The sequence below is a fragment of the Grammomys surdaster genome, unplaced genomic scaffold, assembly GCF_004785775.1.
Source record: "Grammomys surdaster isolate TR1022 unplaced genomic scaffold, NIH_TR_1.0 150, whole genome shotgun sequence".
NCBI classification, from domain to species: domain Eukaryota; kingdom Metazoa; phylum Chordata; class Mammalia; order Rodentia; family Muridae; genus Grammomys; species Grammomys surdaster.
The window spans coordinates 17,821,328-17,837,952 of NW_021604608.1; the positions used below are offsets into that span (position 1 = coordinate 17,821,328).

The 16,625-nt window shown below is 43.3% G+C and overlaps 2 protein-coding genes and 1 pseudogene across 3 annotated transcripts in view; all 3 read left to right on the plus strand.

Annotated features, from left to right (window-relative positions):
- The window catches only part of Nwd2 (NACHT and WD repeat domain containing 2), a 140,333-nt gene extending 130,948 nt beyond the window's left edge, over window positions 1–9,385 (plus strand). Inside the window, exon 7 of the mRNA XM_028765333.1 lies at window positions 3,215–9,385. Coding sequence (XP_028621166.1) covers window positions 3,215–7,141 — 3,927 coding nt within the window. The 3' untranslated portion in view covers window positions 7,142–9,385. The remainder of the gene's footprint in view (window positions 1–3,214) is intronic.
- A 1,189-nt stretch (window positions 9,386–10,574) lies between these two features.
- CUNH4orf19 (chromosome unknown C4orf19 homolog) overlaps window positions 10,575–16,625 on the plus strand; it is a 73,500-nt gene continuing 67,449 nt past the window's right edge. The window contains exon 1 of the mRNA XM_028765275.1: window positions 10,575–10,675. The gene's annotated coding sequence lies outside the window, so the exon portion shown is untranslated. The remainder of the gene's footprint in view (window positions 10,676–16,625) is intronic.
- On the plus strand, window positions 14,301–14,686 carry LOC114619452 (annotated as a pseudogene). Its single transcript, XR_003711153.1, has one exon. The product of XR_003711153.1 is annotated as a 60S ribosomal protein L34 pseudogene (transcript).

Sequence of the window (16,625 nt, forward strand, 5' to 3'; positions counted from 1 at the left end):
GAAACACTAAAAATCTGCCCACCATCTCTTCTGAAACCTTCCCATCGTTTCCAGACGTTTCTTTTTCCTCCTGCACCTCCAATCCTGAACTCACTAATTGTATCTCACCACAGCTCCCTAAATCCAGGGCACTGCATCTTTTTCTTCCTCATTGCTTTATCGCTTCCTAGACATCCATTAACAAACTTCTAGAGTCTTTGGGGTAAGATTGTCTCCATGGACCAGCAAATTCCTCAGGCAAGACCAGAGACAAGAAAAGCACCAAGCCTTACCGTCTCCCGCTTCTTGAATCTTCACATTGAGTTCATGGGAAATACCCAGGTACTCTTGGGCCCTCTGAACCCTTGACCAAAAGATTCAGACTGAGATAACAGCTCTGCCTATGACATCAGTGAACAGGGGAGTAGGTCCTTGTCTTGGTCAATGTTCTATTGCTGTGAAGAGATACCATGACCATCTCCCGCTTCTTGGAGAGTCATATTGGGTTCATGGGAAATACCCAGGTACTCTTTGTCCCTCAGAACTCTAGACCAAAAGAACCAGGCTGGGATAACAACTCTGTGACCTCATTTAAAAAGGTAATATCTATTATCTTGCCATGCCAGCCTAAACTGTACTAAACCAGATCCATTTTAATTTCCTTTACACTTGACGTTAAAGTAGAGAAGCTTCTACAAGTCTGATGGTCACTTAGAACTGTGATGTCGTTCTTTTGTCTAACAGAGCCTTCTCTAACTCTCTGAATAGTCCTGTAGTCTGTCATGTGCTGCCAAATATCAAATTGGTCACCATGAGTGTGAAAACAGGATTGGCTGCATTGCTCCTCTTGTGTGGATTTGGCGCCAGAGCAAATTTACAGATGAGAACCAGGGGTATAGTTCTTAACCCATGTTCAGCTGCTTTCCATGCTTGTGTTAGAAGATGTGACCACTTCTTTAGTTAAGCACAAGATGAAGCAGAGACCCGACCTTAGGCACCATGTCCTATCAGGATAAACCGAGGGGAAGGCAGAGACAAGGAGACTTCAAACTCTGGTTTGACTAGTTCGTATATATATATATATATATATGTGTGTGTGTGTGTGTGTGTGTGTGTGTGTGTGTGTGTGTGTGTGTATTTAGATTTGAGTATTATTTCTTATAAATCTTAATATATATATATATATATATATATATATATTCAGACTTGAGGATTATTTCTCACAAGCACACTGACAACACAGTGAGAGGCACATAAGAACTTTGATGGGGATTTCCTTCCTGTTACAAGGAACAAATATTGTTGAACTGATGGAGCAGAAGATCCATGTGGTGTGTCTTCGTGTGCATGCTAGGTCACAAAGTGCGTGAGACAGGCTAACGTGTGCATACAGAGAAGCATCTCTACTCTGCAGGGTGCTAGTCATGTGAAGTTGATCTTTAATGATGACTGGGATGTCTTCTGGGGATCTGGTTCAGTTGTGTGTATCTGGATACACAGAGTTCAGGGTTTTGCTTACCGGTTTCTTTGCCCCCTTCTTGCCATTTATCTCTACTGGCATATGACTAGCTATGTGTCAGCAACAAGTTTCACTGTCTAGTGTCCTTGTTTCCAGTAGGCATCTCATGCTTGTCTTCTGTGAGTCTAGCTCATAACTATAGGGCAGTCCCCATAGAGCGCATAGGCAGCAACCTCAGCGTGTCAGATGTCAATGTCAGCCCAAACAGATTGTGTTTAGGTTCTGATCAGCCATCAGTGGACCATCAGTGCATGGCATAGCTCTCATCCCTAAAAGCAGCTTCCAACATCAAAACTAAGTAGCAGAAAATTCCTTGTGCTATGTCATTTATCTAACTCACATCCGTAGACCTTGAATCTTAATTTTTCTTACCCTGAACTGTCTCAAAGATCCAAGCTTCCTCATTTATAGAAAAAATCTACATATAGTAAATAATAGAATTCATGGGCTATTCCCTTATTTTCTAAAGAGCATTCTTGGTAATTCAGCAACTGAAAAGCTTTATCTCCCTAAAATACTCTATGGGGGGCTCTTTTGCACTTTGATCATATTCTTTCTCAACTTTGACTCTTCAGCCATAAAAAAAAAAGTGAATTTTGATGGTCCTTAATATGCTTTATTCCCTTAGCTCTACAAGTGAGGAAAGAAAGGAAAAGGAGGAAGAGAGGGGGGGAAGAAGGGAAGGAGGGAGAGAGGGAGGAGGGAAGGGCATGTAGAATGAAAGTGAGATATGGCTCTACTCCAGTTTTGCTTCTAATGGCCATTCCACTTGAAGCAATTTTGTGATCTAGCCTGAGCTTCAGCTTTCTCTCTTATTAAATATCACTGTCCATCCCTGTGCCCTCCAGAGAGATCATATTAAATGATGGCCACCTGTCTACACTGTGGAATATTTGGAAGCACAGCAGTTAACTAACCTCTTACAACCAGAATTATGAAGCATTTTAGTGATTTATTTTTCTTCTAAATTATGTGTATTGTGTATCAGTATGAGAACTTGAGCGCAAATACCCTTAGAGCCCAAGGGAGACATCAGTCTCCTGGAGCTGGAGTTATAGATGGTTGTGAGTCAAACGATGTAGGTGCTGCAAACCGAGAGTAGTCACTCTTGACTGAGAGCCGTCTCTCTCATCTCAAATTATATAGATTTTTATGATGGAAATAATTGTCACTATGATGACCCTGTAGAATCACAAAAATACCCCTCAGTTACAAAAGATTCTATTCAATATAATACTGGTGGCGACTATTTTGTTACATTCTAATTAACTAAAAACTGCCCATCCATATATGGAATTATATAGTCTCAATTAATGAAAACATTTACTCTATGCAATTTATAAATCATCACTTGTTAGCTATTAAAGAAACACTAAGTATATACTGTATGCTAATAACTACCAAAAGTTAGGGATTTAGATGAAAAAAAAAGATCCGACTATGCACTCAGATTTATGGTAATTGAACACTGTGGTTTTTAGAACTCAAACAAATATTTCCTTATGGTTAAGAAGTACTATTGCTGCCTGTGAGTCCCACCTACAGATCTGTACATGAGTTTTGTAGCAGCACTTTGGCCTTCCCAGGTGGCTTGTGCATTCAGGGCTTTTTTTTTTCCTGCAAAGATGGTATTAGTCTGAGACTCAGAGAGGAACCTTGTTGAATATGGCTGGGTAAAGGCGCAGCACTGTTCTAAACTCTGCTTGTATGTTTTAGGCTTATGGCTGGCTACACGAAGACACAGGGCCAGACTCTGACCCGGTTGTCATTGTGAGATTTCTAGGAACAACAGACATGAGTATTGATCTGAGGACACTTCTTCTGAGTGTCTGTGAACAACTGGCAGTCAACTACCGGTGTCTGGTTCAAAGCTTTCCTAAGAAGATCCATGACCTTCGTGACTTGTTTATAAACCTGTTGAATGAGTCTTCACTGCAGAGACCTCTGGTGATAATATTTGATGCCCTAGAGCAGCTCTCAGAGACCGATGAGGCTAGGAAGCTCTGGTGGTTACCTGCTCATCTACCCCGGTTTGTTCGGATCATCCTCTCCACACTGCCTAACAAACATGGGATCCTGCAGAAACTAAGGTGCCTTATCCATGAAGAAGAAAACTACATCGAGCTGATTCCCCGGGACAGAAAGATGTGCAGTCAGGTCCTCAAACACCAGCTGTTGAGGGTCAAAAGAAAGGTCACTTCGGGCCAGCAGATTTATGTAAACAATGCACTTTCCAAGTGCACGCTGCCTATGTTTGTGAACCTAACTTTCAGAGAGGTAAGACACTGGAGATCTCACAAGGATGTCGATGAATCCTCCCTCTGTGTGACTGTCCATGAAAGTATAGAGCAGTTATTCTGGTCCTTGGAGAAGAAGTGTGGTCAGAAACTGGTCTCCAGGGCTCTGGGTTACATCACCATGGCCAAAATGGGTTTGAGTGAAATGGAATTAGAGGATGTGTTAGCTCTGGACAACAGTGTTATGAATGAACTGAATGAGAACACCAGACCCAGCAATCCCCTGAGAGTACCTTACCTGTATATTGCAAGGCTCAAGGAGGGTCTCAATGGGTACTTAATAGAAAGGCATGTGAAGAATGTCACACTCTTAGTCTGGGCCAACAGACACCTGCAGCTCATAGCTCAGAAGCTGTATCTGCAGGAAGACAGCAACCTTCGTGAGATGCACACAATCCTGGCAGATTACTTTCTAGGAGTGTGGTCAGGAGGTAGGAGGAAAGCTTTCTGCCTGGAAGACCCCTACTTGAATGGCTGCCTCGACTTAGAGAACAGAAGTCTGCTTGAGGAAGAGAAGCACTTCATGGAACAAGCATCCTTCGACCGGCAGGCCCCCGACCAGCCCTGGGTTTTCCAGTGTAACCCCCTAGAGCCTGACATCTTTTTTGTCAATCACCGGAAAATGTCTGAGCTCTTGTATCATCTGACCAGGTGTGGGAAAACCGATGACCTACTTTATGGAATCATCATGAACTTCAGCTGGCTTTACACCATGATCAAAATTGGCCAGTTTGACAAAGTGCTGGCCGACATAGAACTGGCTTACAACTACTCACAAGAAAAGGAGCTGAAGTTCTTGGCCAGCACACTCCGTGGCATCAGAAATAAGGTCATTGCATTCCCAGGCTCCCTTTCAGCAGAGCTTCAGCAAAGGCTGCTGCCTGTTGTGAGTTCCCTGCCCAAACTTAGACACCTTCTTTTAGAATGTGACAAAGATGGACCCAAATACTGCTCCATTGTTCCTCTGCATTCATCCATGGACGTGACATACAGCCCCGAGCGTCTCCCTTTAGCATCCAGCCACCTGCATGTCACAGAGATCCTCCCCACCTGTAACCCCAGCACTGTTCTCACAGCTCTAGAAAATGGTTCCATCAGCACATGGGATGTAGAAACTCGCCAGCTACTCCGGCAAATCACTACATCCCAGTCCGTCATCCTAGGCATGAAGCTCACCAGTGATGAGAAGTACCTTGTGGTTGCTACAACAAACAACACCTTGCTGATCTATGACAATGTCAATTCCTGTCTCCTGTCTGAGGTGGAAATCAAAGGGACCAAGCATGGAAGTAGCTCCACCTACATCAATGGATTTACACTCTCAGTCAATCATGCCCTTGCATGGCTAGAGGCCAGCAAGGATGTCACTGTCATTGATCTGCTGTATGGATGGCCCCTTTACCAGTTCCACTGCTGGTATGAGGTGACATGTGTTCAATGCTCCCTGGATGGGGTTTATGCTTTTTGTGGCCAGTACCTCAACAATACCACCATTTTCCACTTAGGGAGTGGAGAGAAAATATGTACGGTGACATCAGAATTTTCAGGTGGTTTTGTAAAATTTCTTCTCATCTTGGACACAGCTCAAGAGATGGTCATGGTAGACAGTGAGGGAAGCCTCTCCGTTTGGAATACAGAGGATATCTCCAACCCCCAGCTGACTGAAGACTTTGACTGTCGAAAAGAAGACAGCGAAGTGGTGAGCATTGAGCTTTCAGAGGACCAAAGCGCGATTTTGATCTGTAAAGCTCTCAGCATTGAGCTCTTGGACACTGGCATGTGGAAGGTAGCTGAAAAATTCCGAGCCAGGCACAATGAACGCTTTATATCTGCTGTGCTATCCAAAAATGGAGACTGTATCATCGCAACCATGGAGAATACCCCAGCAGTTTTCTTCTGGAGACGGGACACTGGACAGTGCATGGCAAGCTTGCAGGAAATCTCGGGTACCATAGTTAAGTTGGTAAAGTCTAGTCATCACAATATGCTACTGTCTTTATCAACCAGTGGTGTACTTTCCATTTGGGATATAGACATAATCACAGCTATGTCCAATATCGATAAAACTGGAAAACCCATCCAGAGTCTGGTGTTGCCTGCCAGGGGGGAAATCATTTACTCTCTCGATGGCTCTGATTGTGTTCATAAATGGAACTTCAGCAGTGGGTTCATTGAAGCGGTATTTAAGCATGAAGGGATAGTCGAACACTGTGTGTTAACGTCCACTGGAGACATAATGGTGACATCAGACGACAAAAGCAGCCAGTATGTCTGGCACACCAGCAGTGGGGAAAACCTCTTCCGAATTAATGGGCAGAGAATATCTCAGCTGTTGATCACCCATAATGACCAGTTTGTGGTCTCTCTTTGTGAGGAAAATGCCTCCAGGGTTTGGAGGTTGGCCACAGGCCACAGGGTCTGCAACATCTTGACCACCTTGCAAAATGCCTTCATTACCTCTGCAAATACCTTCGTGGTGGGAATGACAAAAAGCAAAGTGCTGGCAGTCAGTCTTTGGACCGGAAGTATCACTAAGAAATTCTGTTGTGAAGACGGGATCACCATTGTGAATTTTAAGTTGATCCCTGACTGTCCTGACGTCATCGTGTTTATCACGTCAGCCGAGACTGTGAACCTCTGGAGCCTGGCTGACGAAGTGATCTGTCGACGTGTGCAGCTTCCAAGCAACTTCTTGAAAACCCTGGAGGATTTTGAAATTTCTCCCAATGGGAAGCTAGGCATTATATCTCGGGGAGATGACAATATCCATGTGCTGGATTTACACAGTGGAAAACTACGGGTGGTTCACGCTTCTGGAGTCATCTGGAGGCAGAGGCTCTCTCGAGATGGTCGCTACTTGGTGTATATTTGTTTCCGGAATGGGGAGGAGGAGGAGGAAAACGATGCGATATCTAGTTTAATTGTGATGAGACTGGCTGATGGCAAAAACATCGGTGCTTGTTCCCTATACAAAACACCAACCTTCCTTGCACTTTCTCAGAGACATCTGAACATAATCGTTGGCTTTGATGATGGAAGTATAGGGATATACACAGTTGTGGACCGTGTAGATGCTGCACTGAAGATCAAAATTGCCACATCGAATAGCAGACAGATTTTCAACAATGCAACACAGACATCCAGGCCAAAGTCGAACAGTTACTCCTTTAAAGTGTCTGTGGATTGCTTATGGCGAGAGTCCACTGAGGTCTTTGCAAGAGACAGCCCCATCACCGTGAGTGACTCCTCTGAGTCCAATGAGGCAACACCCTCCAAGAAACACAACTCCTGTTATGACCGAGTATGTGCTGCCCTAGAATCCAGGAGCTACTCACCTGATAACTGACACAGTGTTTATTCTACTCAACTGAAATACATAATCCATGTATGACAGAAAAAAAGAAGCAAAGTTTATCTTCTGCACACAAATGATGAGCTGCTCATTTCTTAAAAGCAGGAAAGATGCTGGGATTCTCAGTTTACTAACATCCATCCTCACGAAAGGAACAGAACTAAGAGACTCAACTTGGGTGCCATCTTTTTGTCCAAATGTATTAGCAAAATAGAGAACTTCCAGAAGTGATGGTGAAATGGCCATTTCCCATTTTAAGAGAGAGAATAAAATCTTTTAAATTTGCTGTGTAACAAGAATCAGCACAATTCACTACATTGATTCAGATGAGAGAAGCTAGAGTTATAGGTAGACCAGTTGGATGAGAGTTAGTTCTACAGAAGCCAGTTGAAATCATGATGGCAGAGAACCATTTGACTCTGAATGGGGGTGTGACAGCAAAATGCAGCCTTAATATCTCTTTAGGTTTCTCGATCCTGACAACTGTGTAAACACAAGAGGTCTAAATGGTGCAAAATTGTGTAAGAAAGATGTCCAGATGTGTTTCAGTTTCCCAGGACAGCACACAAAACATGTGAGATGGTGAACAGACTTAGACAAGAACTTACTACCACTATTACAGGGCTACTGAACATGGAGAGTCAGTCTTCATTAAAACACATTCACAATGACTGCATGCAAGGGTTTCTGCGTAATGGGATGTATAATTTTTAAATTGTTTCTTTTGTGGATTGCAAAAGAACCCCACTTAATAAGAAACCACAGTCTTTTCACACCTTTTCTTGAGATGTGTGTTTGTGCTGAGTGTAAAGAATTATGGAAAGGACATTACAAGTTTGATCAAAGCATCCGTTCATTTCCTTCGTTGTATTAGCAAGAGTCTGTACTCTTCAGTCAGTTGTTGGGGAGCCTAATGTTTCCCAGACCCCTGCAGTATCTCAATAGAAAGCAAGCTTTTTAAACACGCCATCTCTGAAAACACTGGTGACATTGCCTTACTCTCATTACGCCTCTCTCCTGTGTAAAATGCAGATAAACGACCAAATACTCTGGGACAAACTGAATATGCCTGTCTCCGTGCTAAAATATTCCATATATCTTAAGGGTGTCCAAAGGTTCTTATCATTCCTGTTTGTAATCACTTTCTTACTTCCACACACTGTATGTACACTTCTTTATCTGTTCCACTTGCAGACTGAGGACTTTCCCAGTCTTACCGTTTCAAAGCTGAAACTATGGAATGGCATTTTTTAACAAAAAAAATGACTTCAGCAATTTGAAGGAAAATATATCTCAGAAAGTGAAGGTGATTTTCTTCCTTCCGAGTCCTCCGCATGGCATGTCCTGGAAGACCTCTCAAGGGGGTCAGTGGTGGTGATTGGTTTGATTTACTTTCAAAATGGAACTTACTTAAATGGGAACATTGAACAAAGAACCAGCTTATTTTCATCCTGGCTTGGGACTCAGCATGCACCTATAGTCTGACCTCTAGTCTTAACAAGTGTATTGCTGCTTTTACGGACTGCAAAATGAAGAAGAAAGTGATAGGCTTTGCTATAGCCTGTAAACCTGGTGGGGATGCCAGGGAGTAACATGAGAAAAACATTACACAGTGCCATCTTGATTGCTGACACAGTGGGGAAAAGGAAATTATCTAAACCCATAGAAAATCCAAGTGTGTTCCATTGGTGGAAGGATTTAACATGTAAGCATTCAAAGGTGTTGTTCAGATATCAACATCCTTCTCCATGGTGAGACAGCTTTACTCAGTGTGTTCCTCTTAGTTTAGCTACCAGCCAGTAGGAGGAAGCCCTTGGAAAGCTAAGATCTATATACCCGTGATCTGGAGTCCATACCTTTAGCTCTTCAGCTACTCATTCTTATTCCTGTCCTTATCAGTTGAACGTCCATGCCATACATTTCTAAGAATTAAATGCCTAGGTGGATTACATGTAATGTGCCAGTGTTCTGTGAAAAAAAAAAAAACACTAGAGTGTAACAAGTGACTTGAATGATTTTTTTTCTTAACATGTTTGCAACTGATAGCTCATGTTGAATGTTTTTATGTAAACTTTGTATTGTTGGGATGAATTACCCAATCAGAGATTTATATTTTCATAAATGTTACATTTAGTTAAAATTTTGTTACAGAGTTGTTACACTAGAAAATTACTTCAGTGTTCAAACAATCTACAGTCTTGTGTATGTATCGTTTGTATGAATAAAAGATGAGCTACTTCAACTTGAAAGCTGCTGACTTTTTTTACCACTGAGGTTGGCCAGACGTGGAAGACCTCACTTACTGGTAATCATTCAAACTGACCAGGTGCCGAAGGTGCCCTAGAACTAAGCCGGGAGCTCTCTAGACACAAAGCCGTGGAGCTCTCTAGACACAAAGCCATAGCATCTACACAACAGCCTCAGGAGTTTGGTACTATCATTACTCCCCATCTATAGGTGAAAAGCTGAGAAGTAAAGACCATGGCCATAATTCCACCAGCATCTTGGTTAGCTTTCTCAAAGTACAACAAAATAAAGAATCCAGTGCCCAGTAGTCATTTGGTGACAGTAACTTCTAAGATCTTCACTAGTTTGCAGGTAAGAGATTCAGCTAGTTTACTGAAGATCACTAGACATACTAGAGATGGCTTAAGTTTGTTTTTGTTTTGATGGTTTTTGGTTTTCCTTTCTCTCCAACATACAGAAGTAGCTGATGCGTTCAGCCAGCAAGCATTTAACCTAATCACACATTCCACCAAGAACACAGAAGTAAATGAAATAGCTCTTGCCTTCTAGAATTCCAGACTCCGCATCAAAATAGGGAGAAAATAAGGACCTTTGGTTTTTGGGAAGTCCTCTCAGTTGCTTCACCAGCCCAGCATTGCCTTGAGGATGGAGAGGAAATCGAGTAAGCTAGATGGCGCAATTGCTCAACACATTTTCATGGCAAACTCCACAGTTTATGAGCCAGGTGGACCGAAGACCGAAATTTTGGACTGAATTTCAGGATTAAGGCACCAGTTCTCTACCTTTCGTAGGTAACGTGTGTTGAGTGAAGTGTCCCACATCGTGACATACCAAGGGAAGGGGTCTGGAACCCGGGTTCTTTCGCTTGTCCCACTATGGCCTTTGGGGCGCAGGCAAGTTTGTAGCCCCTGGGGATGACCGTAGCAGCGGCGTCTGTGCAGTTTGTCTAGCCATCAGGCAGGCGACAAGCATTGTGCCCTCGATCTAGCAACTAATGCGGGCTGTCTCGCTGACCACTCACTCAAGCATAGGTCACCGGACGTCCCCTTGTCCCTGTGGCCTGCGAACGCAGGCCAAGGCGCAGGTAAAGGGTTACCCTTGCCTGGGAGGCTCGCCCGCTCCCCGCCCACGTGACGCGCCGGCCCAATGACCGCAGTCCGGGCTGGGACTGCAGCGCGACAGGCTCCGGGCGAAGCTGACCCACTAGCGTGTCCCAGCGCGGACGCCCGAGGCCCGCGAAGCCATGGGCGCCGCGACTCAGGAGCCGCTGCCCCGCCGCAGGTAAGTAGCGTCCCGATCGGCGCTGGGCTACTCCGGGAGGAAGAGCTCTGGTCCTGGGCTGGAGTCCGCTTTGCTCCTCGGTTCTCCTTCTCTTACGGGGGACGCGGGGAGGAACGAGGCGAGGCAACCGATGGTTTGATGACTTTGAGAGAAGTCTCATCAGAGTTCAACCTAGGCGCGGGAAGAGTGGCGACAAGGAACAGGTTTCCAAACTAAAGGCGCCGGCGCTGGTTGTGTAAAATGGTTTGTTTTTAAACTCCCAATTCGTGAACTCTCTGCTGTGCCTGGGAACTTAAACTGGACAAATTGTAAGAGATTTTTCCCATCTGCCTGTATCCCGGGGTCTCCGTATTTCAGCTTCTGGGGGCTTTTATTGAATAAAACGGGAAGGGAATTTGACTGCCCCCGCCCTTCTTTGAAATGCCCTTGGGTTCTGGGATTGGGTCTATGGCGATGGTGAGGGTGCATGGAGGGACAGCGACGACGCTGTGGTGCTCCGCAAGAGCCTGGGACTAGGAAAGTGGGCGCCAAAGGGAAAGGGATAAATGGTCTCGAGCTGTAAATATTTAATAGACAAGTATCTACCAGGTCAATCACCTGAGTCTTCGTAGCCTGGGCACCCCTGAAAAGGTGAGATATATGTATCACCAATGAAGATTTTTCCAGTAATACCAGGCAGATATCAGTGGGGCTTTTACCCTCTCCCAGAACCATAATTAACCTTAAACGCAAAACAAAACAACTCCATCTCCATTGACTCAGAATGTTTTATTTTCCATCGTGGTATAGACATTTGCGCGTTGAATGTAGAGGAAGTGGGTGTTCCGGGAGCCGCTTCTGTCACTGTTTATGCGAGAGTGTTTGTTGGTGGTGGCCTGTGGGTGGATGCCTTGGGTGGTTGTAACTCAGATATGGTAAAGAAAAGAAAGCCTTGTGACGGTGAATGAAACCGAAATGGGAGTAGTGGTTACTTTTAAAGGCAATAGGTTCTATTTGCTGGAGTTTTTTCCTCCCATATACTTTCCTAGTTAATACTATTTTAAGGAGGGAATAATAGTATCTCCTATATACTTTTCCAGTTACAACTATTTTTTTTAACTATTTTAAAGAGGAGATGGTAGCTCTCTGCATCTAAGCACCAAGTGTCACTGAAACAAATTGCTAGCCCCTTTGGTAAAAATCCTTGTCCCAGGACAGATCTCTGTAACAACAATACGGAGCTGTCATCATTGAGGAGAGTTGTGGATTGTTTGTGTTTCTGTGAAGCATGAAGATTCAGTAAACAGCCAGTTCCAAGGCTCACTGGGGAGAAACAGAGGTGGCAGATGCAGAAAGGTGATTTGTGGTTCGTTTTCTCCTGCTCACAGACTCTGCCCATCTTTTGATCCTGATCCTTTGCTTATTCTACAAATCAATGTTTATTTCACGCCCCTGGGGATTCATTACCCATGAAGGTTTTGATATCTAATCATTTCTAAAGATAAATGTGGCCCGTGTTCACTATATTCCAAAGAAATTTTTGCAGACCTGTAATTTAGAACGTAACAAACTAACCAACCAAAAAAAAAAAAAAATTCCTTATTGTTCTACCTGTTCTCTTTACTAAAAAATGGAAAAATTCCCTAACTTCTGACCCAGCACCTCTCAGAACCTGAAAACTGTGTTCTCAATCCAGGGACCTAGAGCCAGTCACAGCCCAAGGGCAAAGCAAACTCTGACCTCTTCCTCTCAGAGCCAGCTAGTGGAGGTGCCTTAGGAACCCATTGCCCATGTTTCTTAGAAAGGACTCTGGCTGTTTTAGTAACTGAGGACTAGCCTCCTCACAGCTGGTTTTCTCTCCCTAGCCAGTGTCTTACATGAACCCACTTAGACAATTTCCCAGGGACCCTGATTGGGCTAGTCTGAGTTCTTGCATAAAGAATCTGTTTCCTTTCTAAATTTGATCATTAAAGTGATTGTCTGGTTGCAGATAAACTCCCTCAATAATTCAGAAAAGAAAGCTGCCAAGAGCTGACTGGACCATTGTAGGGGAGGACAGGCAATGGAGAACTCATGGTCTGTAAGTCAGATGAGGAGTCCAGTTATGGTCTTTTTAGTACCTGTGCTTAACCCCCAGAACTACACAGGCCCAGAGATAAAATTTCTTACTCTGCTTATTTCCTGAATACTGAAGAGAACAAACTGAAAATCCAATTATTTGTCTTCTCATGTTTTCCCCGCTATGAACATCATGGTCCCACAGAGACTGAGATCTTTTAGAAAGATGGTAGAGCATCAAAATGACCCTGTCTTAAAACGTATCTAAAATACTAAACCATGAATGTGCTTCTGAAGCAGATAATTAAATAGCCTAACCTATGGTTGAGTGTTGTCAGAAACCCTAGACACTTCTGAGCTGCAGTGAATGTCAGCTAAGATCAGAGAAATATGGTGTCTGAAATTTTACCACGTGCAATGAGCTCTATTCATTCAGCACAAGAGACTATTCTAAAATCAAATGAACTCTGACCTGGCCTTAGAGACCACGTGCATGTGAACTGATTGACTCCAAGCCATTGGCTGGGTGCCAGGGACACAGACAGCTGCATCCTCAAGAATCTGGTCTTGGGAGAAACCTTTGAAGAGTTTGAAGCAAGGCATGTATCTGTTCTCAAAAGTTCACTCTGGCTGCAGTGAGAGAGATGGAAAGGGGGAGTCTACAGGCATAGCTGAAGACAGCTTCTACCCAATTCACAGAAGAGGAGACAGAGAAGTGAATCAATTCATAGGGTACTTAGGGAAGCAACGACACTTACAGTCTTAACTGTAAGAAAGTTTTAGTGACTCTGGTCCTTGAGACTAGTTTACCAAATTAGGTTGTTTTTTTTTTCTTTCAGGTTGGTAAACATAAGCCATGCCTCAATACAGTTAGGCTGCACCCACACACACACATAGCTTGTTTCCATCACAGACCAAAAGCTTTCCATAAAAGAATGCTAATGATGCTCACTTTTTAGCAACTTATTGCTTCTTTATGTAGACTTTGAAGTGTTGAGGCAAAATTGAAAATAAGCTATTGTCTCGTCTGTACTCTCTGGTGTACCTTAAATTCCTGTTGGAATAAAAGTCTCTTGACTCCCCAAGGCTGGGCTGGGCATGACCTGCTGTGTGTCACAAAGAGGACAGATGGTGTTTGGAGGAATATTATTGTCTATGAAAACCATTTCATGCTAGAGAGGAAGATCTCTCTTAATGCTTGACTCCAAGCTACCTGCAATGTGTATCAGTGTACACCTTCGATTTATTTTTTTGTAATTCATTCACTGTTCATTAGCCCCAGAGGAGATTGCTCCAGAAAAGAATTTCAAATTTTCTTTTTGTTTTGTTGATTTCTGTGCCAACCAGACCCCATCTAATAACTGAATACCTAAACTGGCCATTTGTGTGAAGTAAACGCAAAGATTTGGCTAAATCAGTGTGGCTCTCAACCTTCCTAACGCTGTGACTCTTTAATACAACGCCTCATGTTGTGGTGACTCCAACCATAAAATTATTTCTTTGATACATCATAACTGTAATTTTGCTATTGTTAAGAATCACGAGGTAACAGAGGTATGGTGGCCTGCTTTTGTGGAAGGTGCTCAAGATGGTCCAGCGTTTGACATACTGTCGTAGACTTTCCTACAACACAGCCTCTAACAAAACCAGGCTGTCTCGAACCCCTGGCAACAGGATTGTTTACCTTTACACCAAGAAGGTTGGGAAGGCACCCAAATCCGCATGTGGTGTGTGCCCAGGCAGACTGCGAGGGGTTCGTGCTGTGAGACCCAAAGTCCTTATGAGATTGTCTAAGACAAAGAAGCATGTCAGCAGGGCCTACGGTGGCTCCATGTGTGCCAAGTGTGTCCAAGACAGGATCAAGCGGGGTTTCCTTATTGAGGAGCAGAAAATCGTTGTGAAAGTGTTGAAGGCACAAGCACAGAGTCAGAAAGCAAAATAAATCTGCATTTTTTAAGTAATAAAAATCAAGGCTTAGTCAAAAAAAAAAAAAAAGAATCACGAGGTAAATATCTGATATGTGACTCCAAAGGGGGTTTCAACCCATAGGTTGAGAATAGCCAGACTAGAGCTATAAAACAGTATCTGTCTTGTTTAATGACAAGATTGCCAGCAATCTCGCATCTCCCAAATGAAATGGATGAACAATGCTGGCTTTCACCTGTAAATCATTGTCATTATACGATGTTGGTTCCTCTCTGATCCCTGATGAACTTAGCTATTTGAGTCCATAGTCCACACAGATTCCACCCTACTGGCTCAATGTATGGCTATTATGATAACAGTGAAACGTTTTACTCACATCGCGCTGTGAGAAAAAAAAAAAAAAAAACAGGGAAATTTGCGTGTGATTAAACTATCAATTCTATTGTTATGATCAATTTGAGAACTGACTTTTCATAAATAAGTACTTAGGAAAATACTGAGTTTGAGTAAAAACATAAGAGTCATGTGTTCTAAGTAATTTATAGATGAGGAAAATGGCAGCCAGATCAAGGACTTTGTCAAAGGATATCATAGAAGTTCACACAGCTGCCTACTAAAAGTCCAGAATCGGAGTTTTTGCTTCCTAGTTCTCCCTGCTATTCAGGAAGCTAGCGTGAATTTTTAGTATACAGAAATTTCATTTTCAGTTGATCTTTGCCCTAAAATGTAACCAGCCTCTGTTTGTTGAAAAGATGCTTGGATATACAGCATTAGTTATCTGTTGCTGCGTAACAAATGATCCAAAGATTATTAACACAACACATGTCTGTAACGAACATAGTGGCCTAAAATAACCTGTTTATTGTTTTTATGAGCCTGTCAACAGTTTGGGCTGAGTTCAACTGGATGAGTCTTGTCCAAGCTCTTTCATGTATCTGTGCTCACCAAGGTGGTACCGCCTCTGAGTCTTAAGTCTTGAGTGGAATCAGCCTTGGGTCCTAGACCTGACCTGAAACTCCCATGCTCTCTGCCGCAGGGAAAGGTACCGGACTATCTGTCTCATAGCTCACAGCATTATGCTTTAAATCTTTAAGAATGGTTATGCGTTTAAAATAAAATCAGATAGGACTGCATCCTTAAAGAGCATGTATACTTTAATATATATTATATACCTCAATAGTGTATGTGTACAATACTATTGAAGTAACCAAGACTCAGACTCAGGAGAATTTGGATGCTTGCACTATCAAAGCAGCTCATAAAAAAGGACTAGGAGCCAGGAGGAGTATAGAATTGTAAAGAATATGTTCTATTATTATCTCAAATTTCCTCACACCATCTATGTTTTTAAGTTCTGTTTCCTTCTTGTTTTTGGTTTTTTTGGGGGGAGGTGGTTTTTTAAGACAGGGTTCCTCTGTTTAGCTCTAGCTGTCCTAGAACTCACTCTGTAGACCAGGCTGGCCTCGAACTTAGAAAGCGCTGGAATTACAGGCGTGCGCCACCACTGCCAGGACTGTTTCTTTCTTTTTAAAGATCTCACTGTGTTATCTCTGGCTGGCCTAAGACTCTTTATGCAGATCAGGGTGGGCTGGAGCAGATGAGCACCTGGCTCTGTCTCTTGATCTCTGGGATTAAAAGCACAGTCCACTATCCCTGACCTTTAAGTCTTTCTTACCTAACTATGCTGAGGCTTCACAAATGTCCACAGGTGAGAGAATCATGACCCAAGACTAGAAGGGATCTTCAGGGACCCCCAGCTGTTCTCACTGTAGGTAAGAAAAAGCCCAAAACAGATAAGGGAAAAATTCAAGGCTATGCCTAAGCCTGGGGCTAGGACTCAGGGCTCTAACCATGTACACTGTACTCTAGCAGGAACTTTCAAAGCAGTCCCATCCCGGGGCGGCTTCCCGGTGGTTTTTCCACCTCAGATGGGCAATGGGAGGTAGCTGAGAGAGCTCATCTTTAAAGCTAAGGTGACCTAAATTTG